This window comes from Panulirus ornatus, chromosome 3 (assembly GCF_036320965.1).
Source record: "Panulirus ornatus isolate Po-2019 chromosome 3, ASM3632096v1, whole genome shotgun sequence".
NCBI classification, from domain to species: Eukaryota; Metazoa; Arthropoda; class Malacostraca; order Decapoda; family Palinuridae; genus Panulirus; species Panulirus ornatus.
The window spans coordinates 12,146,728-12,167,390 of record NC_092226.1 but is presented as its reverse complement, the minus strand read 5'-3'; the positions used below and the strand labels follow the sequence as shown (position 1 = coordinate 12,167,390).

Sequence of the window (20,663 nt, the reverse complement as noted above, 5' to 3'; positions counted from 1 at the left end):
ATATACCCTGTCTTTACTCCTAAGAGTTTATGCACACACACACACACACACACACACAGTGTTGCCACGTCGACGCGGGACCCTCCCCCTCAAAAAACCTGGCTCGCATATGAGTCATTTGTAACACTGGCGCGTGTGACGGTAGCTGGCAGTAACAGGTTATTGCGTCCCGACTGTAAATCATTTTTCGCATGTTACGTGAGCAGATGTCGCTGTATGACGAGCTCAGTCACGGAAAATGGGATATTGCAAAAGCTATTGGAAAATACCTCCGAAATAGAAAATGGAAGGCTAGGTGGACTGCACTAAAGTTAACTATCAACTACATCGTATTGTAAAGCAAACATTATTATTATTATCATTATTATTATCAGTATTATTATCATTATTATTATTATTATTATTATTATTACTATTATTATTATTATTATTATTATTATTATTATTATTAGGTTATTAGGTACAGTAGGGTTGAGGGTCAAGTCAATTGGGAGGTGAGTTTGAATGGAGAAAAACTGGAGGAAGTAAAGTGTTTTGGATATCTGGGAGTGGATCTGGCAGCGGATGGAACGATGGAAGCGGAAGTGGATCATAGGATGGGGGAGGGGGCGAAAATTCTGGGAGCCTTGAAGAATGTGTGGAAGTCGAGAACATTATCTCGGAAAGCAAAAATGGGTATGTTTGAAGGAATAGTGGTTCCAACAATGTTGTATGGTTGCGAGGCGTGGGCTATGGATAGAGTGGTGCGCAGGAGGATGGATGTGCTGGAAATGAGATGTTTGAGGACAATGTGTGGTGTGAGGTGGTTTGATCGAGTAAGTAACGTAAGGGTAAGAGAGATGTGTGGAAATAAAAAGAGCGTGGTTGAGAGAGCAGAAGAGGGTGTTTTGAAATGGTTTGGGCACATGGAGAGAATGAGTGAGGAAAGAGTGACCAAGAGGATATATGTGTCGGAGGTGGAGGGAACGAGGAGAAGAGGGAGACCAAATTGGAGGTGGAAAGATGGAGTGAAAAAGATTTTGTGTGATCGGGGCCTGAACATGCAGGAGGGTGAAAGGAGAGCAAGGAATAGAGTGAACTGGAGCGATGTGGTATACCGGGGTTGACGTGCTGTCAGTGGATTGAATCAGGGCATGTGAAGCGTCTGGGGTAAACCATGGAAAGCTGTGTAGGTATGTATATTTGCATGTGTGGACGTATGTATATACATGTGTATGGGGGTGAGTTGGGCCATTTCTTTCGTCTGTTTCCTTGCGCTACCTCGCAAACGCGGGAGACAGCGGCAAAAAAAAAAAAAAAAAATTATTATTATTATTATTATTATTATTATTATTATTATTATTATTATTATTATTATTACTACTACTACTATGTTCATTATCATTATTATTATCATTAATATCATTATTATAATTATTGCTAAATGATAAACGTGCATAGAATAGAAGCAACGAGAGAGAGAGAGAGAGAGAGAGAGAGAGAGAGAGAGAGAGAGAGAGAGAGAGAGAGAGAGACGTAGGGGGTGCGGGCTGGACCTAACCTAACTTAACCCAACTTAAATAGCTAGTTACGCTAGTTAGTGGCGAGTTAGTTCGTTTCTACGTCTATTTCTATTTCCTTGCAACCGTCAGTGTGACTTATATAAATCCACACCCTAAAAAGATATGTTCTTTGTGGATACTTGTGAATAATATATGTTTTGCCTGTAAGGTAGATCAGAACAGCTTATGAAATAGCAATACAAAATGCAAACATGTCTGAACCATTGATTATTAACGACAGTTGACACAGATGGTTCCACACGACGAAGCGGTCGGACTGCTTGTATTCAAGAGACAAGAAAGTATAGAAAACGGTCCTCGGGATGGCACTAGGCTCTCCATTTTCTACCTGTATGTCCTTTTTCCAATACGTTAAATGCTTTTCGTTCATCCTTTTAATCGTTACTTTCCACAGTATGTTCCCTTGGTCAGATGTTCTCTACTGCTGGAGACCAGCTGGAAGGAACGAGGGAACGGAGGATTGGGGTCGTCTGGGAGATCAAGGGTCGTCTGGCAGACCATGGGGTCGTCTGGGAGATCAGGGGTCGTCTGGGAGATCATGGGGTCGTCTGGCAGACCAGATGGTCGTCTGGCAGACCAAGGGTCGTCGTTTGGGAGACCAGGGGTCGACTGGGAGACCAAGGGTCGTCGTCTGGGAGACCAAGGGTCGTCTTCTGGGAGACCAGGGGTCGTCTGGGAGACCAAGGGTCGTCGTCTGGGAGACCAGGGGTCGTCTGGGAGACCAGGGGGTCGACTGGGAGACCAGGGGGTCGTCTGGGAGATCAAGGTTCGTCTGGGAGACCAGGTGGTCGTCTGGGAGACCAAGGGTCGTCGTCTAGGAAGACCAAAGGTTGTCGTCTGGGAGACCAGGGGTCGTCTGGAAGACCAAGGGTCGTCGTCTGGGAGACCAAGGGTCGTCGTCTAGGAAGACCAAAGGTTGTCGTCTGGGAGACCAGGGGTCGTTTGGGAGCCCAGGGGTCGTCTGGGAGCCCAGGTGGTCGTCTGGGAGCCCAGGGGTCGTCTGGCCGTCAAGGGTCGTCGTCTGGGAGACCAGGGGTCGTCTGGGAGACCAAGGGTCGTCGTCTAGGAAGACAAAAGGTTGTCGTCTGGGAGACCAGGGGTCGTTTGGGAGCCCAGGGGTCGTCTGGGAGCCCAGGTGGTCGTCTGGGAGCCCAGGGGTCGTCTGGCAGACCAAGGGCTGGCTGGCCATCAAGGGTTTGAACCTCGGTAATCTTTCCTTTTTATTATTATCACAACTTGACCATCACACTGCTCCACCTCCTCCACCTCCACCACCTCCACCTCCAACCTGCAGACAACCTCTCAAGTTCCTCACCTCCCAAAAACCCCCCACCTCCCAAGCCGGAGTGCGGTAAAACACACACACACACACACACACACACACACACACACACACACACACACACACACATACACACACACACACACACACACACACACACACGCATATTAATCACGAATTTTGTAAGATAAAACACGAATCTTCGATCGTTTATAATAATGAACTCTCTCAAACCATGTAATTAAGCAGAAATAGATAAATAAATAAATAAATAGACAAGTTAAAATAATAATAATGATAAAATCGACCACAATAACACGCACAGTAGTTACCCCTCCCCCCCCCAGGTTGATATAGACCCATGTTGCTCTGAATCTTTCAAAAGCGTTAGTCCAATTTTCTCTCTCTCTCTCTCTCTCTCTCTCTCTCTCTCTCTCTCTCTCTCTCTCTCTCTCTCTCTCTCTCTCTTTACGTTCAGTTCACACGAGCGGTTTCGTTCACCCGCTCGGCCCGAGAGGGCGCGAGATAAGTTCAAGGAGTCTGTAATGAGGCATTTGTGTAGAAATTTGTGACTGGTGTCAACTGTTCCTCTCACACTAGTTCCTTAAGGAGCTCCGTATCTCGGGGTTACTGCCCGTCGTAACCCACACCATCTACAAGGTCTTAAAGAGAAAAAGAAAAAAGAAAACGGGATTGGAACAGGGAGCACTAACTTTAAAATTTCGTTATATTTTTTTTCTTTTTCAAAAAGTAGTACTCTTTTTTTTAATTTCAAATCCTTCACATTTTACTATCTAGAGTAAGATTATTTTTTCCGTATTTGTTTTTTAATCGTCTTAATGTAATCCCCTCAAGCATTTTCTTTTAACATAGTTGTTCAATACAATTGATTTATCTTTATTCCATTTTCTATTTATTCTGTTTATTCCCGTTTTATGGGACTATATATATATATATATGAAGAAACTACTTCAATTGACACCGTGGCATGACATGACACAACAGTCCAGGCATGACATGACACAGTCCAGGCATGACATGACAGTCCAGGCATGACATGACAGTCCAGGCATGACATGACACAGTCCAGGCATGACATGACACAACAGTCCAGGCATGACATGACACAACAGTCCAGGCATGACATGACACAACAGTCCAGGCATGACATGACACAACAGTCCAGCCATGACATGATAGTCCAGGCATGACATGACACAGTCCAGCCATGACATGACACAATCCAGCCATGACATGACACAACAGTCCAGCCATGACATGACACAATCCAGCCATGACATGACACAACAGTCCAGCCATGACATGACACAATCCAGCCATGACATGACACAACAGTCCAGCCATGACATGACACAGTCCAGCCATGACAACACTGGTCATGAGTTGTGGTTTTTGTGACTAAGAAACACAATTAATTCTTACCTTCACCACAGGGCGGGGTGTGGAACACGGAAGGTGTTACAAGTTGTGAGTAATTTGGTTGTCACTTTGCGGTGTGAGGTGACAAGTGAGGATCAGGTCGGTATAAGGGGAGATAAAGGAGGTCTATTCGGAAGATGAGGTCAGTATAAGGTTAAATACAGGAGCTCTTTTCTCAAGATCAGGTCAGTATAAGGATAACCACAAGGGTCTGTCTGAGGATCAGGTCAGTATAAGGATAGCCACAAGGGTCTGTCTGAGGATCAGGGCAGTATAAGGATAGCCACAAGGGTCTGTCTGAGGATCAGGGCAGTATAAGGATAGCCACAAGGGTCTGTCTGAGGATCAGGTCAGTATAAGGATAGCCACAAGGGTCTGTCTGAGGATCAGGGCAGTATAAGGATAACCACAAGGGTCTGTCTGAGGATCAGGTCAGTATAAGGATAGCCACAAGGGTCTGTCTGAGGATCAGGGCAGTATAAGGATAGCCACAAGGGTCTGTCTGAGGATCAGGTCAGTATAAGGATAGCCACAAGGGTCTGTCTGAGGATCAGGGCAGTATAAGGATAGCTACAGGGCAGTATAAGGATAACCACAAGGGTCTGTCTGAGGATCAGGGCAGTATAAGGATAGCCACAAGGGTTTGTCTGAAGATCAGGTCAGTATAAGGAGAGATACAGTAGTAGACTTGTCCTTGATATCAGGTCAATATAAGGGGTACATGATGCATGTTTACACCGTCACATCACATGTTTCATCAAGGAGCAGATATTATATTACCGTCATTAATGTTTTTTTAACAGAAAAGTAAAGAGAAAATCCCTTATTAATTGTATTAGTTCCACATGAATCTCTGGCAGCCACCGCCAGTGTGGCAGGGGGAGCGGCGGAGCCTCGCTAGCCACCCAGCCAGCCAGCCAGCAGGTCGTACAGCGAAGGGCACAGGGTAACCACCTCGACGGTACGACCCCAAGGGTGTGGGTCGTACAGCGAGGGGCAGATTGTACGATCCATGGGTGTGATGGTGGAGCATATGACCTGACTCAGAAAAGTCAGGTCAAAGATTAGGCTAGTGTATCCAAAGGGTCGTATCGGTAAGGTGGTCCAAGGTGGTCGTACCGTCGTCGTGGTCAAGGGTGGTCGTACCGTCGTCGTGGTCACAGGTGGTCGTACCGTCGTCGTGGTCCAAGGTGGTCGTACCGTCGTCGTGGTCCAAGGTGGTCGTACCGTCGTCGTGGTCAAGGGTGGTCGTATCGTCGTCGTGGTCGTACCGTCGTCGTGGTCAAGGATGGTCGTACCGTCGTCTTGGTCAAAGGTGGTCGTATCGTCGTCGTGGTCAAGGTTGGTCGTACCGTCGTCGTGGTCAAGGATGGTCGTATCGTCGCCATGGTCATGGGTGGTCGTGCCGTCGTCGTGGTCGTATCGTCGTCGTGGTCAAGGGTGGTCGTACCGTCGTCGTGGTCCAAGGTGGTCGTATCGTCGTCGTGGTCAAGGGTGGTCGTATCGTCGTCGTGGTCGTACCGTCGTCGTGGTCAAGGATGGTCGTACCGTCGTCGTGGTCATGGGTGGTCGTGCCGTCGTCGTGGTCAAGGGTGGTCGTATCGTCGTCGTGGTCAAGGGTGGTCGTACCGTGGTCATGGGTGGTCGTATTGTCGTCGTGGTCGTGAGGTTAAGGTACGTCGTGTCGGTGGTCCGGGCCAGCCAGCACCAGCCGCCAATATCTGGCACTGTGTGGGTCATGTTCAGCAGAGGGAAGAACGACAGCTGGTCCTGCTGGTCCTGCTCTGTGGCCACGACCACTCCCGTACCTGGTCACCCTACCCACCCCACGACCACTCCCGTACCTGGTCACCCTACACACCCCACGACCACGGTCGTACCTGGTCACCCTACACACTCCACTCCCTTCCTCCACCGTCCAACATTCACCCCTCCTCCTCCTCCACACACTTGTCTCCCCCAGCATGTTGACAAGCAGCCGTGGGAGATCACACTGCAGTGTGAGCGATGAGGATGATATAATAAAAAAAAAAAAAGAAAAATAACACAGAAATCAAGGACACTGTGTGGTCATCATCCACACGACGGGGTATCCAAACTCATCATGAGTCATTGCCCATCATCACCTACATCATCATACCGACCCCCACTACGTCAACCAGGCCTACGAGAAGTACATGTTACAAACGACATATAAAAAGAAAGTTAACTCAAACTTCTCCTCATGACTTAGACTCGCATCACAGAAAAAACCTTTAAACAAACACATTCTTAGCAAAGCGCCTTCGTTCATCTACAGGAAGAATAACAGAACATATCCAATATCTAAACAAACTACAACAACAACAACAACAACACCAACAAAACTGAACTCTGAGCCCACATACTGCCTCCCTCCCTTCTGAACTCTGAGCCCACATACTGCCTCCCTCCCTTCTGAACTCTGAGCCCACATACTGCCTCCCTCCCTTCTGAACTCTGAGCCCACATATTGCCTCCCTCCCTTCTGAACTCTGAGCCCACATACTGCCTCCCTCCCTTCTGAACTCTGAGCCCACATACTGCCTCCCTCCCTTCTGAACTCTGAGCCCACATACTGCCTCCCTCCCTTCTGAACTCTGATGCCTCCCTACATTCTGAACTCTGAGCCCACATACTGCCTCCCTCCTGAACTCTGAGCCCACATACTGCCTCCCTTCCTTCTGAACTCTGAGCCCACATACTGCCTCCCTTCCTTCTGAACTCTGAGCCCACATACTGCCTCCCTACATTCTGAACTCTGAGCCCACATACTGCCTCCCTTCCTTCTGAACTCTGAGCCCACATACTGCCTCCCTTCCTTCTGAACTCTGAGCCCACATACTGCCTCCCTCCCTTCTGAACTCTGAGCCCACATACTGCCTCCCTCCCTTCTGAACTCTGAGCCCACATACTGCCTCCCTACATTCTGAACTCTGAGCCCACATACTGCCTCCCTTCCTTCTGAACTCTGAGCCCACATACTGCCTCCCTTCCTTCTGAACTCTGAGCCCACATACTGCCTCCCTCCCTTCTGAACTCTGAGCCCACATACTGCCTCCCTCCCTTCTGAACTCTGAGCCCACATACTGCCTCCCTTCCTTCTGAACTCTGAGCCAACATACTGCCTCCCTCCCTTCTGAACTCTGAGCCCACATACTGCCTCCCTCCCTCCCTTCCTTACCTCTGAATCACAAAGCTCTCCACTCCCCACCCCAGGGCAACCAGCTCTGGCACAACGTTAAAGAGAGACCACATCTCCCACACTAATCCAGCCCCCCCACCCCTACACACACACACACACACACACACACACACACACCAACCTCACCACTATAAAGTGGAAAGTCATGTTAAAACATACAGAAAAATGATTCCAACCAGGTACAACAGCTCAACACAGCCTTCACTCCCACTGACACGTGCAATACAATTAGTACAGAGAGCTCCTTGCAACACGATGGCCCTGATAACATATCAGATTTCAACATAAAACGCTTTGGCTCTGTTGCAATACGAGCACTTACATATGATTTCTTGAACGACTCCAGGTTACACCACAAAATCACTAACACTTGGAAACTTTACCAACATAATACCAATTCTAAAAACCTTTTCAACTCCCTTTCTCCTCTCACTGCCATATATATCACTTCTATCTCCCCTCTCCAAACGGTTCGAAAAACTGATCCATAACGAAATCAAACAAAATATCCCACTCTCACCAGCACAGTGTGGCTCTAGACCCGATCATTCTACCCACAGACCTCACACAACAACACAGCCTGGATGCCCTCAACCTCACCCCTCTTTCGCACAGTATTAGCGGCAACTGGTGTCAACAAAGCAATCAGCACTGGTTCCTCGACACACACACTCACCCAACAGATGTTTGACACCGTTCCCACAACAGTGTTCAAGATGAGTTACCCAAGTTCATAGCTGGCCGCTAAGTCACTTGTTTACAAAGCCTTCACCTCCACAAGGCTCGAGCTCAACAGTGGAGTTCCCCAAGGAGCAGTCCTTTCGCCAACCCTCTCCGTTCTCTTCGTACATGACCTTCCATCACTTCCTGCAGACGCCAGTGTGTAAGCCCTATCCTTTTTGCTGACGACCTTACCGTGACATCACAGCACACTGGCTCTACGTAAGCAACATCAGTCATGTAATATTTCATCACACAATTATGACAGTAGCTTATCCAGAACAGAATGTCTTGAGTGTCCATAGACGTCTTCAGTCACCCTTTTAAACCCGGACAGACACGAATCGAACCAGCCACCTCCAGCCACCTTCAGTGGCCAGTCACTCCTACTTCACAAAACTCCCGGGCAATACACACACAAGACGTTCACTCCTCATATGGCAACATCAACACAATGGCAACAAACACACAAACGAAACGCCCTCAGAATATCAACAGTACCAGATTAGGACAACATAAAGAATACCTTAGTATCATTTACTAGCAATTCATCCACTCCACCATAAACTAAGCCTCACCTGCATGGACATTCACACTGCCAAAAGCATATATATATATATATATATATATATATATATGTATATATATATATATATATATATATATATATATATATATATATATATATATATATATATATATATATATATATATATATCCACTGATTGAATGTTTGTTCATTATCTTGCATTGCTCTCCCTACATCATAAATATTATATAATGACATTTTCTGTTTTGTTGACAGCACAGATGTTTGCTAGTATATCGTAAAAAATTCGTTATTCCACAGCGTCAGGTAACCAAAGCTTACCTGAACTTTCCATTAAGCATAGCTTTAGTGCAAGAGGTCAGCTGTCGCGGACGCCTCGGTTTGCTGACGTGACGAGCCAAACACAGAGTTAGATGCGCCCCAGAGTCCCCCACCAGGAAGGAAACAAACATTCATTCTCATCCACGAAGGTACATAAGCCTCGCAAACATTACTGGTTCACATACACCATCACGTAAACCATCGTTACTGACCACCAGGAGGGTACGCAAACATCGTAGGCGATGAATAGTTCACATACACCATCACGTAAACCATCGTTACTGACCACCAGGAGGGTACGCAAACATCGTAGGCGATGAATAGTTCACATACACCATCACGTAAACCATCGTTACTGACCACCAGGAGGGTATGCAAGCATCGTAGGCAATTTATGGTTCACATACACCACCCTGCACAGTGCTCATGCTGTCCACGAAGGTACACGCGAGGGGTAAACACAGCTTCACATACACCAACGTGCCTAACACTGTAATCGCTCCGGAGGAAAACGATTTCGCCTAATACATAAATTGCATAACCGTTGTGTATATTATTCATTACTGTAAAAAGTAAATATTTGTGTTGCCAAGAGCGTGGCAGTCCAGGTTAAATTTCTGTGAATGAATAAATTGTATTTTGATTTGTTCAGGAGATTGACCTGATAATAATTCGAGATATATATATATATATATATATATATATATATATATATATATATATATATATATATATATATATATATATATATATTAGACGTTTGTTTACACATGATGGTGCAATATGTGTTTGTTTACACGCTTTGCTATAGTTAGTTTTTGTTTGCGCTTAGGATGTTATAGCGTGTATTTGTTTGCCCTCAAAATTGTTTGTTTACAGTAACGATGGTACAATATATGTTTGTTTACACTCACGGTAATGTAGAAAAATTTGTTTACACAGGATGGTGTGGTATAGGTTTGTTTACCATCAGGTTATTTCAGTATGTTTGTTTACACCGAGAACTTTACATTAAGTGCTTGTTTACAGTGACATTGGTGTAGTATATATATATTTACACTCATGGTGGTGTTAAATGGTTCTTTACACCAAGAATGGTACAAGAAGTGTTGTTTGCTCTGGATTATGTAGTATGAGTTTGTTTATCGTCAGGATGGTGGAGTATGTTACGTTTGTCTACACTTGGGAAGGCGTAGTATGTGCTTGTTTACACTTGAAATGGTTAAGAATGAGTTGGTTTACACAGATTGTAGTATGTGTTTGTTTTGCGCACAGGGTGGTGTAGTGTTTGTTTGCACCCAGGATGGTGTAGTATGTTTGTTTACCCCGGGATGGTGTAGTATGTTTGTTTACCTCCCGGGATGGTGTCGTATGTTTGTTTACCCCTGGGATGGTGTAGTATGTTTGTTTACTACAGGATGGTGTAAAATGTCTGTTTACCCCCCTGGGATGGTGTAGTATGTTTACCCTACCCCCCCCCCCCCGGATGGTGTAGTATATTTGTTTACCCCCGGGATGGGTTGTTTACTAAGAGTTTGTTTACACTGACGATGGTGTAGAGAGCAGCCGCCAGGGCTGCGTGACGAGCGTCCAGCCTCAACCATCCTCCACCCCCGGACACACGAACCACCGGCGCCAGTCTGCAGGTAGACAACGTCAGGATTAACAGATACAGTCTACAGGTAAACAACATTAGACTAAACAAATACAGTGTGCAAGTAAACAGCATCGGTCTTAGCAAATACAGTCTGCAAGTAAACAATATGACCCTTTACAAATACAGTCTACATGTAAACAACATGACCTTTTACAAATACAGTCTACATGTAAACAACATGACACTTTACCGATACAGTTTGTAAATAACCACCCTATAAAACATTATTTACAAGTAAACAACATCATGCCCTACAAGCACTGTCTATAAGTAAACAAAATTTTCTACAAACCCAGTCTGCATTTAACGAAACTCATCCTCAAAATCACAAGTAAACAAGAACGCCCTCAACAAACACAGTCTAAAAATAAACAACATCACTCTTAACAAACACAGTCTACAAGTAAATAAAACTTGAAAAGTAAACTGTCATACAAGGACACAAGACAAGTCTCTCTCTCTCTCTCTCTCTCTCTCTCTCTCTCTGTCTCTCTCTCTAAAACATGAGCGGACAAACAACACAGCCTTACAAACAAGGCATGGTAGTTAGCAAACACATCAAGAACACTCAGACAACTGGATCCTCATCCTACAGCAACCATTAACGTGGATACCTTATTGATAGGTCGATCCTCTTCTTCATAATGGCGACCGTCCATAAACCCTTCTAACTATGTTCCCGATGCTCACACTCCTGCCGTCTCCAGAGTCTTGGGGAAACTCTCCTTAACTCCAACTTTCTTAAAGTCTTGGAATCCCATCCTCTTCTTTAAGGTCACTAACACGGCTTTGGAAGTGGGAGGGTCCGCTGATCATTCTCATTTTTCCCCCACCCAAGTGACCCTCCAACCCTCACCCAACCTCTTGCTCTCCTCTCACAGGGTTTTCTGGTAACTCTGCTCTCGTGGTCGTTTTCAACGTCTCTAAAATCTTTGGCTTTTCTGCTCCTCTTTGTTTTGTTTCTGGTCGTTCCAGTGAGGTAGTTCCTCATACCATATTAACGCTGGTGTACCTCAGGGTGCTGTGCTGCTGTCGTCTGCTATCTTTACTTTCTCTACGTGAATGATCATCTTTCTTCAACCTCCAACTGTGCCCAATCTCGTGCCGACGCCTCCACTCTACAAATTGCATCTCACCAACACTCTTGTCCAAACTCTGGTACTCCCTCTTTTTCTCGCACTGAACATATTTCCCTCATTTGATTCGCACTTGTGGAACATCTCGGAATAGGGAAGCAATAACCTGCTTATATTCGACAGTGCAAAATATGTAGTTTCTGTTTATGTGTTTATCTAAATCTCACGCGTTTCCTACACCTTCAAACCTTGATATAAACATTCACTGTGGCGGTGTGCGACACCCTGTAGCGCAGGGCACGAACCTGGGTCCCTGACCGCTTACTCCGCCCCCTGCCATTGCCTGTCATGTGGCTCGAAGAACCCGATTTTACAGCAAGAGTATTTCTTATGGGAGAATGTTATCAAGTGCCTGATAATATAATATAATATATAACATTAATATAATATAATATAATATAATGTAATATGATATAATATAATAATATATTATAATATAATATAATATAATATAATATAATATAATATAATGTGATATAATATAATATAATATAATATAATATAATATGATATAATATAATATAATGGTCTTTTCTGGTGACTAACGTAAGATGTTTCCGGCCATATCGTCTACAGTGTTCGGTCATTTGCTGTATTCATCACAATTTCCATAGGTTGACAGACGACGTTATGATTTACAACAACTGACAGTGATTCAGTGCAAGTTACAGGATTACTGTACCGCAGTCACTGGTTCAGTACATGTTACAGGATCACTGTAACGCAGTCACTGGCTCAGTACATGTTACAGGATCACTGTAACGCAGTCACTGGTTCAGTACATGTTACAGGATCACTGTAACGCAGTCACTGGTTCAATACAGGATCACTGTAACGCAGTCACTGGTTCAATAAAGGATCACTGTAACGCAGTCACTGGTTCAATACAGGATTACTGTACCGCAGTCACTGGTTCAGTACATGTTACAGGATCACTGTAACGCAGTCACTGGTTCAATACAGGATCACTGTAACGCAGTCACTGGTTCAATAAAGGATCACTGTAACGCAGTCACTGGTTCAATACAGGATTACTGTACCGCAGTCACTGGTTCAGTACATGTTACAGGATCACTGTAACGCAGTCACTGGTTCAATAATGCTACAAGATCACTGTACCACAGTCACTGGTTCAGTACTTACTACAGTATCACTGTACCACAGTCACTGGTTCAGTCCTTACTACAGGATCACTGTAGGAAAACCAGGAGGCATGTACACACACACACACACACACACACACACACACACACACACATCTCCCAGCGTAGCTGTGAGCCATCCATCGTCTGTGTCTGCGCCATCTGATCCTGTGGTGTGGATAACCGCTCGCTCTTGCTTCTCCCAATCCTCTGATCACACAGATTACACCCGTGACGGAGCGTAGGATACCAATTCCCTTTTCCATCGGATCGTCTGACGTCTGGGTCGCTCTGTGTCGTGCCGATATAATAGATCCTTCAGCAGACGTCATGTGTGTGGGGTCCTCGGCCTCCCGCCGTGTGAGGGAGAGGAGACGCGACGCCCCCGTGGTGGTGTGGGACCAGACGGAGGGGCATGACCCATACTCACACCGTCTGAGTCACAGACGTGGAACGTTCCTCAGTCTCACAGCAGGGGTCACTCATGGCCTCCTACTCCATTATGCAACTTAGTTTACAATCTCATCTCTCTCACCTCCTCCTCCTCTCTGACCTCTCCTTCCTCAGCCTCTCGTCTCACCCAGGCTGTGGCAGCTGACACAAGCAACACCTCCTCTGTGATCACAGACCCGCCGACCTCCCTCCCTTCTGAGCGACCTGCACCATCATGGACTACATCCTCTTGTCATTCCCTTGAGGAGAGAACCTTCACCCACGCGAGAGATGCTTCCTCTCAACCCACTCACTCGGCCTTCCCCCTCCAGCGACTGGCGAATACTGTAAGCTCACCCCAGCATCTTTAAGCTCCCCCCTGCACCTGGGGACTGATGTAAGCTCCCCTGCATCTGGGGAATGATGTAAGCTCCCCCCACACCTGGGGAATGATGTAATCCCTCCCCTGTACCTGGGGAACACTGTAAGCTCAGAGACCAGTGAATACTTTGATAGACGAACAGTCAACAAAACTCGAGCTAGAATCTCTACAGCATTATGAATTCACCTCGAAGATGGACGACCTACCTACCCACTCACTCCCTCACATACACTGATACACACACACCGTAAGTGAACAAGAATAGGCACTACCAACATCCACCCTAGGTGGATAAGGGCCTCACCTTCTGAAGCCCATGTTGGCTCAGTGGGACGTCAGCATGACGAAGAGCCGGGCGTCTGCAGGAGGCACTGAGCCACCTACTGCATCTTTCCCTCGACGACGCCTACAGCAGGAGACTTGCTCTTCCTCCCTCAGGGAAAGCCAGGTAATGCGCACTCTCTCGCTCTTAAGAGTTAACGTTAGAACTCTCCCAACTCGTTCTGAAGTCAGGCGAAGCTACGTTGTACTTCGGTTCTCCTGGCGTAGGTCACGTACTACCTCGAGGATCATCACAGTATGTATACAGGTCTCCCGCAGATCGTCTAGATGTGGGTCAAGGTAGCTAGGTAGGTAGCCAGCCAGCACCCACCTGCTGGCACTTGGCTCTGGCTTCACCAGACTGTTATGTGACGACCAAAACAACTGTCGTCTGCTGGTGCTGGCTCACACACCAGAACACTGTTTCCTGTTGTATTTTGATTCGACAAAGTCCACACGGGATCACGTCTCTCTACAGGACATCTATCACTGCGAAAGAGAGAGAAGAATAGATAAATGAACTTGTACTTTGTGAGAAGCATCAAGTATCAGACCTGTGCAAAGATGACGTATCTAATACAGAATTAAGTATAATATGAAGCGATTATCAGTTCAAATACTCAGCCTGGAACATCTTTAATGTTGATAATGATGAAGATAATGATAATGATAAGAATGATAATAATAATAATAATAATGATTATAATAATGATAATAATAATAATAATAATAATAATAATAATAATGATAATGATGATAATAATAATAATAATGATAATGATAATAATAATAATAATAATAATAATGATAATAATAATAATAATAATAATAATAGTAATAATAATGATAAAGATGATAATCATAATTATGATAATTATACACCATCCATAATGTATAAGAGAGCAAGGCCAGACATTACCACGAGCCGAGACTGGTGTACAACGGGCAGTCATATGAACACAACATTATTTCTTGGTTAGTGTCAATCTGTCGTTGATCATATATTTCTATTTTCTTTTTTGTCTCTTACGCCCCTCACCAACCGACGTCTACCATCACACACCACCACCCACACACAGAGTCACCAGGAGAGAGAGAGAGAGAGAGAGAGAGAGAGAGAGAGAGAGAGAGAGAGCTCTTCTCCCAACCCTAGGTAGAATTGTGACGACAGAGAGCAGTCACGGGAGAGTGTGCTTGCGTCACGTCCAGTGATGCTGATCATGATGATGGTGGTGTGTCGTCAGCAGCAGCGGTGGTGGTGGTGGTGGCAGCTGGACTCTCTCTCTCTCTCTCTCTCTCTCTCTCTCTCTCTCGCTTTCCTGGTGACTCTGTGTCTGGTGGTGGTGGCTGCTGGACTCTCTCTCTCTCTCTCTCTCTCTCTCTCTCTCTCTCTCTCTCTCTCTCTCTCTCTCTCTCGAAGGTAGTAAGCCACCGACCAAGGGTGGGTTGTGGGGAGGTAATATTACCGACACTGACCCTCGCCTGGGGATCAGGAGGGTTTCGTGTCCGGGCAGCGCTGTGACCTAGAAACTTCTGTGGCTGTCAAGGTCCTCTCCTTGGCCTAGATTCCTACGTTGTTGTTTGGTTTTCTTTTATTTGTTCCCCTTCCACATGTGAGGTTGGCTGCATTCGGTCCACAAACACACACTCTTTCCACCGCTCACTTCACACTTGCCAACGCGTAACTCACGCGACCCCGTTAGTCTTAACCCTCAGATATTTCTGCGGTAGTGCGCTACGCGTTGCTGCCTCTGCCTATTTGATAACACCTCTTCGTAGAACCTTATAGCAGACAGAGGTCCCAAACGTATCAATCTCTAGGCAGCCAGACGGGGCTTAAAGACGTCCACTAACCTCGGTGTATCAAGGAGGGAGTCTGTCCGCCAATTTGCGGTTAATGGAAGGTAATTAAGAGAGATAATTAATACCCTGTACAGATAATGTCCTTCGGGGAAATACGACGAGACTGGAAGGAGAGAGTTTGAGGAAGCTACTGGACGAGTTGAAAACACTAGTTTATAGTCAATAACTTATACTATCAAATTAGCATCAACATAATGACATTAAAACCTATTAAAGAAGATTTGATTCTGTATTAGCAATGAGGAAGTAGAATGGGATCGGGTTACCAAAAGCTGAGAGTGACGTGAGGAACACAGATTTACTTCGGGTGTTGTGGGATGAGGTTGGTAGTGGAGTCTGACGCATTGCTGTGAGTGGTTCACTGATGAGGCAACAGCAGGATGAAGGAGACCAGCAGCAGTTATAAGATAAGAGGATTACTGAAGTCATGTTGAGGCTTAGATGAAGAATGTCTCTCTGGCGGGGGAATTATGATGATCGTAACATCGTCAACACAGCCAACGACTTTGACAACTTGTAAGGAGTATACAGGTTGGATCTGAGGGATGAGTGTGCAAGACCTGACCCACACACTCGCCCGCTGACAGATCGCTAATGTCTAGTGGACAACATAATGACATGACGACCACATATTCACCGTCAGTAGACTGCGTCAGTGACAGTGAAGAATAAGAAATTTGCTTTCGGGGAGGAAAAGATCATTTACTCATCATTCTGACGAGTTTATTCGTTAGGGATGATAGCGCCTGAATGTGGTAGACGCTGCCACCACACACACACACACACACACACACACTCGACAGAGCTTTTGAACTACTGTGCAAAATGTCGCGGGAGGAAGGCAAAATGCCAAGGGAGCGGGAAATGTCAAACGCCATACCTGGGAATAGAGGGAGGCTGCGAACAACAGACAGGCTGATGATCGTGGTGTGTGAGGAGGGGAGCGTGGAGGAGAGGGTGATCAGGTTGGATGTGGACGACTCCCTAGCGGCGGGGTTGAGTGAGGCACTGCAGAGGCTGGCGTCTGGGCTAGGGTGAGTGTGTGAAAGGAGGAGGTCGAGAGGTAATGTGAGTGACAGTAAGGCTATTGAGTTCAGTAATGGAGAGACACGGTGCTGGCTGAATGGAGTGTGTGTGTGTGTGTGTGTGGGTGTCAATGGAGAAGAGAACTTGGAAGAGGTGTAATCTCTCGGTACATCGAGGCAGACGCTGGAGGTGAGGTGAGGTGAGGTGAGGTCCTGGGTGTGTTGTGGAGTGTGTGGAGGACAGAGTTGGGTGTGTGTGTGTGTGTGTGTGTGTGTGTGTGTGTGATGGTATAGTGGGCCCCCACCGTGCTTGTATGGGTGTGGGACCCCTTGCACAGTACTGCCTCATCTATACCACCACTCCACACACACACACCCACACACACCCACACACACACACACCATCTACGCTACCACACACACACACACCATCTACACCATGTACACCCCCACGCCTCACACACCAGCACAAGCATCATCTTCCTCTCGTCAGACTGGATGAGATACAGTGACTCAGGTCATGACCGTGCCGAGCAGGTGCTGGGGTCCCCCAGAGCCTGTATTAACCAGGAATAAACAACCTTATGGACGTGACAATTAGGTGAAGTGAGTCTGCACATTCCAGCTGATAAAACTTGACGTAATAAAAGAAGGAAGAAAACATGCAATTTGAGAACGAGACTAACAGTGTTGCTGGCAGTCATGCAGAATATGAATTGCATTGCTCACCACTTTCACCTTTTGTAACCTAAGTCTTGCATATATATATATATATATATATATATATATATATATATATATATATATATATATATATATATATATATATATATATTGAGAAGATTTGAAGACTGTGAGGGAGAATACATGAGTGCGTCACACAATATGAGCATCTCACAGTATATGATCCTCTCACGGAATATGAGGCCGCTCACAACGGCCTCATAAATTCAGATGAAATATTACAGTGCTCTCCTGATGCTGTTGTGATGACGTTGTTACGATCGTGTTACTAATACCTGTAACAACACACACACACACACACACACACACACACACACACACACATACACACACACACACATATATATATTTTTTTTCATACTATTCGCCATTTCCCGCGTTAGCAAGGTAGCGTTAAGAACAGAGGACTGGACCTTTGAGGGAACATCCTCACCTGGCCCCCTTCTCTGTTCCTGCTTTTGGAAAATTAAAAAAAAACGGAGAGGGGAGGATTTCCAGCCCCCCCGCTCCCTTCCCTTTTAGTCGCCTTCTACGACACGCAGGGAATACGTGGGAAGTATTCTTTCTCCCCTATCCCCAGGGATATATATATATATATATATATATATATATATATATATATATATATATATATATATATATATATATATATATTCATACTTACTCGCCTTCATATATATATATATATATATATATATATATATATATATATATATATATATATATATATATATATATATATATACTTACTCGCCTTCATCCATTCCCAACACCACCCGCCCCACAGGAAACAGCACAAATGCATGAATAAAAGGGAAAAAAAATAACATTCACATTCTTTTCTCCTCCACGCCTGATCGCCGCCCCTTGTGTCAGCGAGGCAACGTCAGGAACAGACATAAAAGGCCACATTCGTTCACACTCAGTCTCCAGCTGTCATGTGTAATGTACCGAAACCACAGTTCCCTATCCACACCCCGGCCCCACAGACCTATCCATGGTTTACCCCAGGCGCTTCACATGCTCTGGTTCAGTCCAGGGCATGTGTGTGTGTGTGTGTGTGTGTGTGTGTGTAAATGATATGACTTTCATTTAGGCATTCAAATGCTCGTGCCATCTCAGCTAATATATATATCATGTACTTTGGTATTCTATATTTCATGTCACAGATTATGGGTTAATGATCATTAGCTGTTGATCACCATCATTCAGTAGTTGTGGAGTGCTCCAGGGTTCTGTGTTGGAACCGCTACACTTCTTGATCTATGTGAATGACATGCTCGAAGGCATTGACTCCTGCCTGAATGTGTTTGCAGTGGTCATGAGGGAAGTGAAAAGCAAGGAGGATTACATCAGCTTACAAGGGGACCTAAACGGACTCCAAAGCTGGTCTGATACATGGCTGAGGATATTCTACCCGAGCACTTGTGATGAGGTTGGAGAAGAGTGAAAGAAGACATCAGTTTGAATAGTGTTGAACGGGAAGTAATCATCAGGATTCTCTGTGTGAGAGGGACCTGAGTTATTAACATCGTCCCTAACCAGTGGCCAGAGTCCCATATACTAGGAGAATTGTGGAGACAAACTGTCATCTCGCAAATATCAGAATAGCTTTCAAATACTCACGTGGGAAAAAAGGAATATCAAACCGCTGTTCAAATTTTGCTTCAGGCCAAAACTAGGATGGGCATCTCAGGTTTGATCACCACATCTATAGAAAAACGAAGATGTCTGGATGACCCAGAGGAGAACCACAAAGATGGTAGCAGAATCAAGAGAGATGAGTTACAGGGAGAGGCTAAAAGGCTTCATATTTGCTCACCTTAGAAGAGAGAAGAGTGAGGTGTGACCCGATCACAGCCTTTGGGTTTTTAAAACATATTGACGACGTGGGATAGAGGAACGAGAAGACACGATACAATATTCAACTACAAAAAGAATTGTTAAAAATATGTAAAGACGGACTGTTGATGATGTGTGACTTGTGGATGAATGGAAACCGAATGACTAAGGACATGGTTGATGCAGACACCACCATACATAGATTTAAGAAGGTGTCACCATAGTGGAGAATAGTCAATACATAGCGTCCCCCACAAGTGTGAATAGAAACCCTCCCTCCCCTGTACAGTACAAACTACAAATTGGTAACAGTGGTACGATGTCGAGCAGTATGTGAGGAAGAGCACATGTCAGGAGAGACAGACGCATTATCCCCTGCCTCCCTAACCCGGCATCAAGACACACCAGTTTACCCTCCAGCCAACCACGTCACTCTGTCCTCCCTCCAGGCGTCCAAACGACCCCAACAGAAGAGACGGTGAGTCTGGCCCACTCATGACCCACTGAGATCATCCACTGGTCAGGATAGCTGGTGGCGGCCGATGGTGGCTACCTCTCTCTCTCTCTCTCTCTCTCTCTCTCTCTCTCTCTCTCTCTCTCTCTCTCTCTCTCTCCTCCACGTATACTGTTACCTTAACTTCACCTGGATGGCTACAGTGTCCTGGTTACAATCAACCCTTCGTCCACTGGTAACCTATTAACTCCAGCGACCTACGTATATCGGATACTACAAGTCTTGCGGAGAAATGGAATCGAACATATTTTTTTTGTTGCGCAATTATACATATCAAACGTTGGAATACGACATCCAGATAATGATCAGTCAGCAGTCAAGAGCCGCTGTGTCCACGAACACACACACACACACACACACACACACGAATACACACAATATATATATATATATATATATATATATATATATATATATATATATATATATATATATATATATATATATATATGTGTGTGTGTGTGTGTGTGTGTGTGTGTGTGTGTGTGTGTGTGTGTATTCGTGTGT

General features: G+C 45.4%; 1 protein-coding gene and 1 long non-coding RNA gene across 3 annotated transcripts in view; one reads left to right on the top strand and one right to left on the bottom strand.

Annotated features, from left to right (window-relative positions):
- Nucleotides 1-20,663, bottom strand: part of LOC139760462 (uncharacterized) — a 68,451-nt gene that overhangs the window by 17,719 nt on the left and 30,069 nt on the right. The window contains exons 2-3 of the mRNA XM_071683728.1: nt 14,152-14,657; nt 10,648-10,738 (exon numbers count right to left, since the gene is read on the bottom strand). Coding sequence (XP_071539829.1) covers nt 10,648-10,738; nt 14,152-14,165 — 105 coding nt within the window. The 5' untranslated portion in view covers nt 14,166-14,657. The remainder of the gene's footprint in view (nt 1-10,647; nt 10,739-14,151; nt 14,658-20,663) is intronic.
- Nucleotides 1-20,663, top strand: part of LOC139760472 (uncharacterized) — a 178,675-nt gene that overhangs the window by 148,779 nt on the left and 9,233 nt on the right. The window lies entirely within an intron of this gene.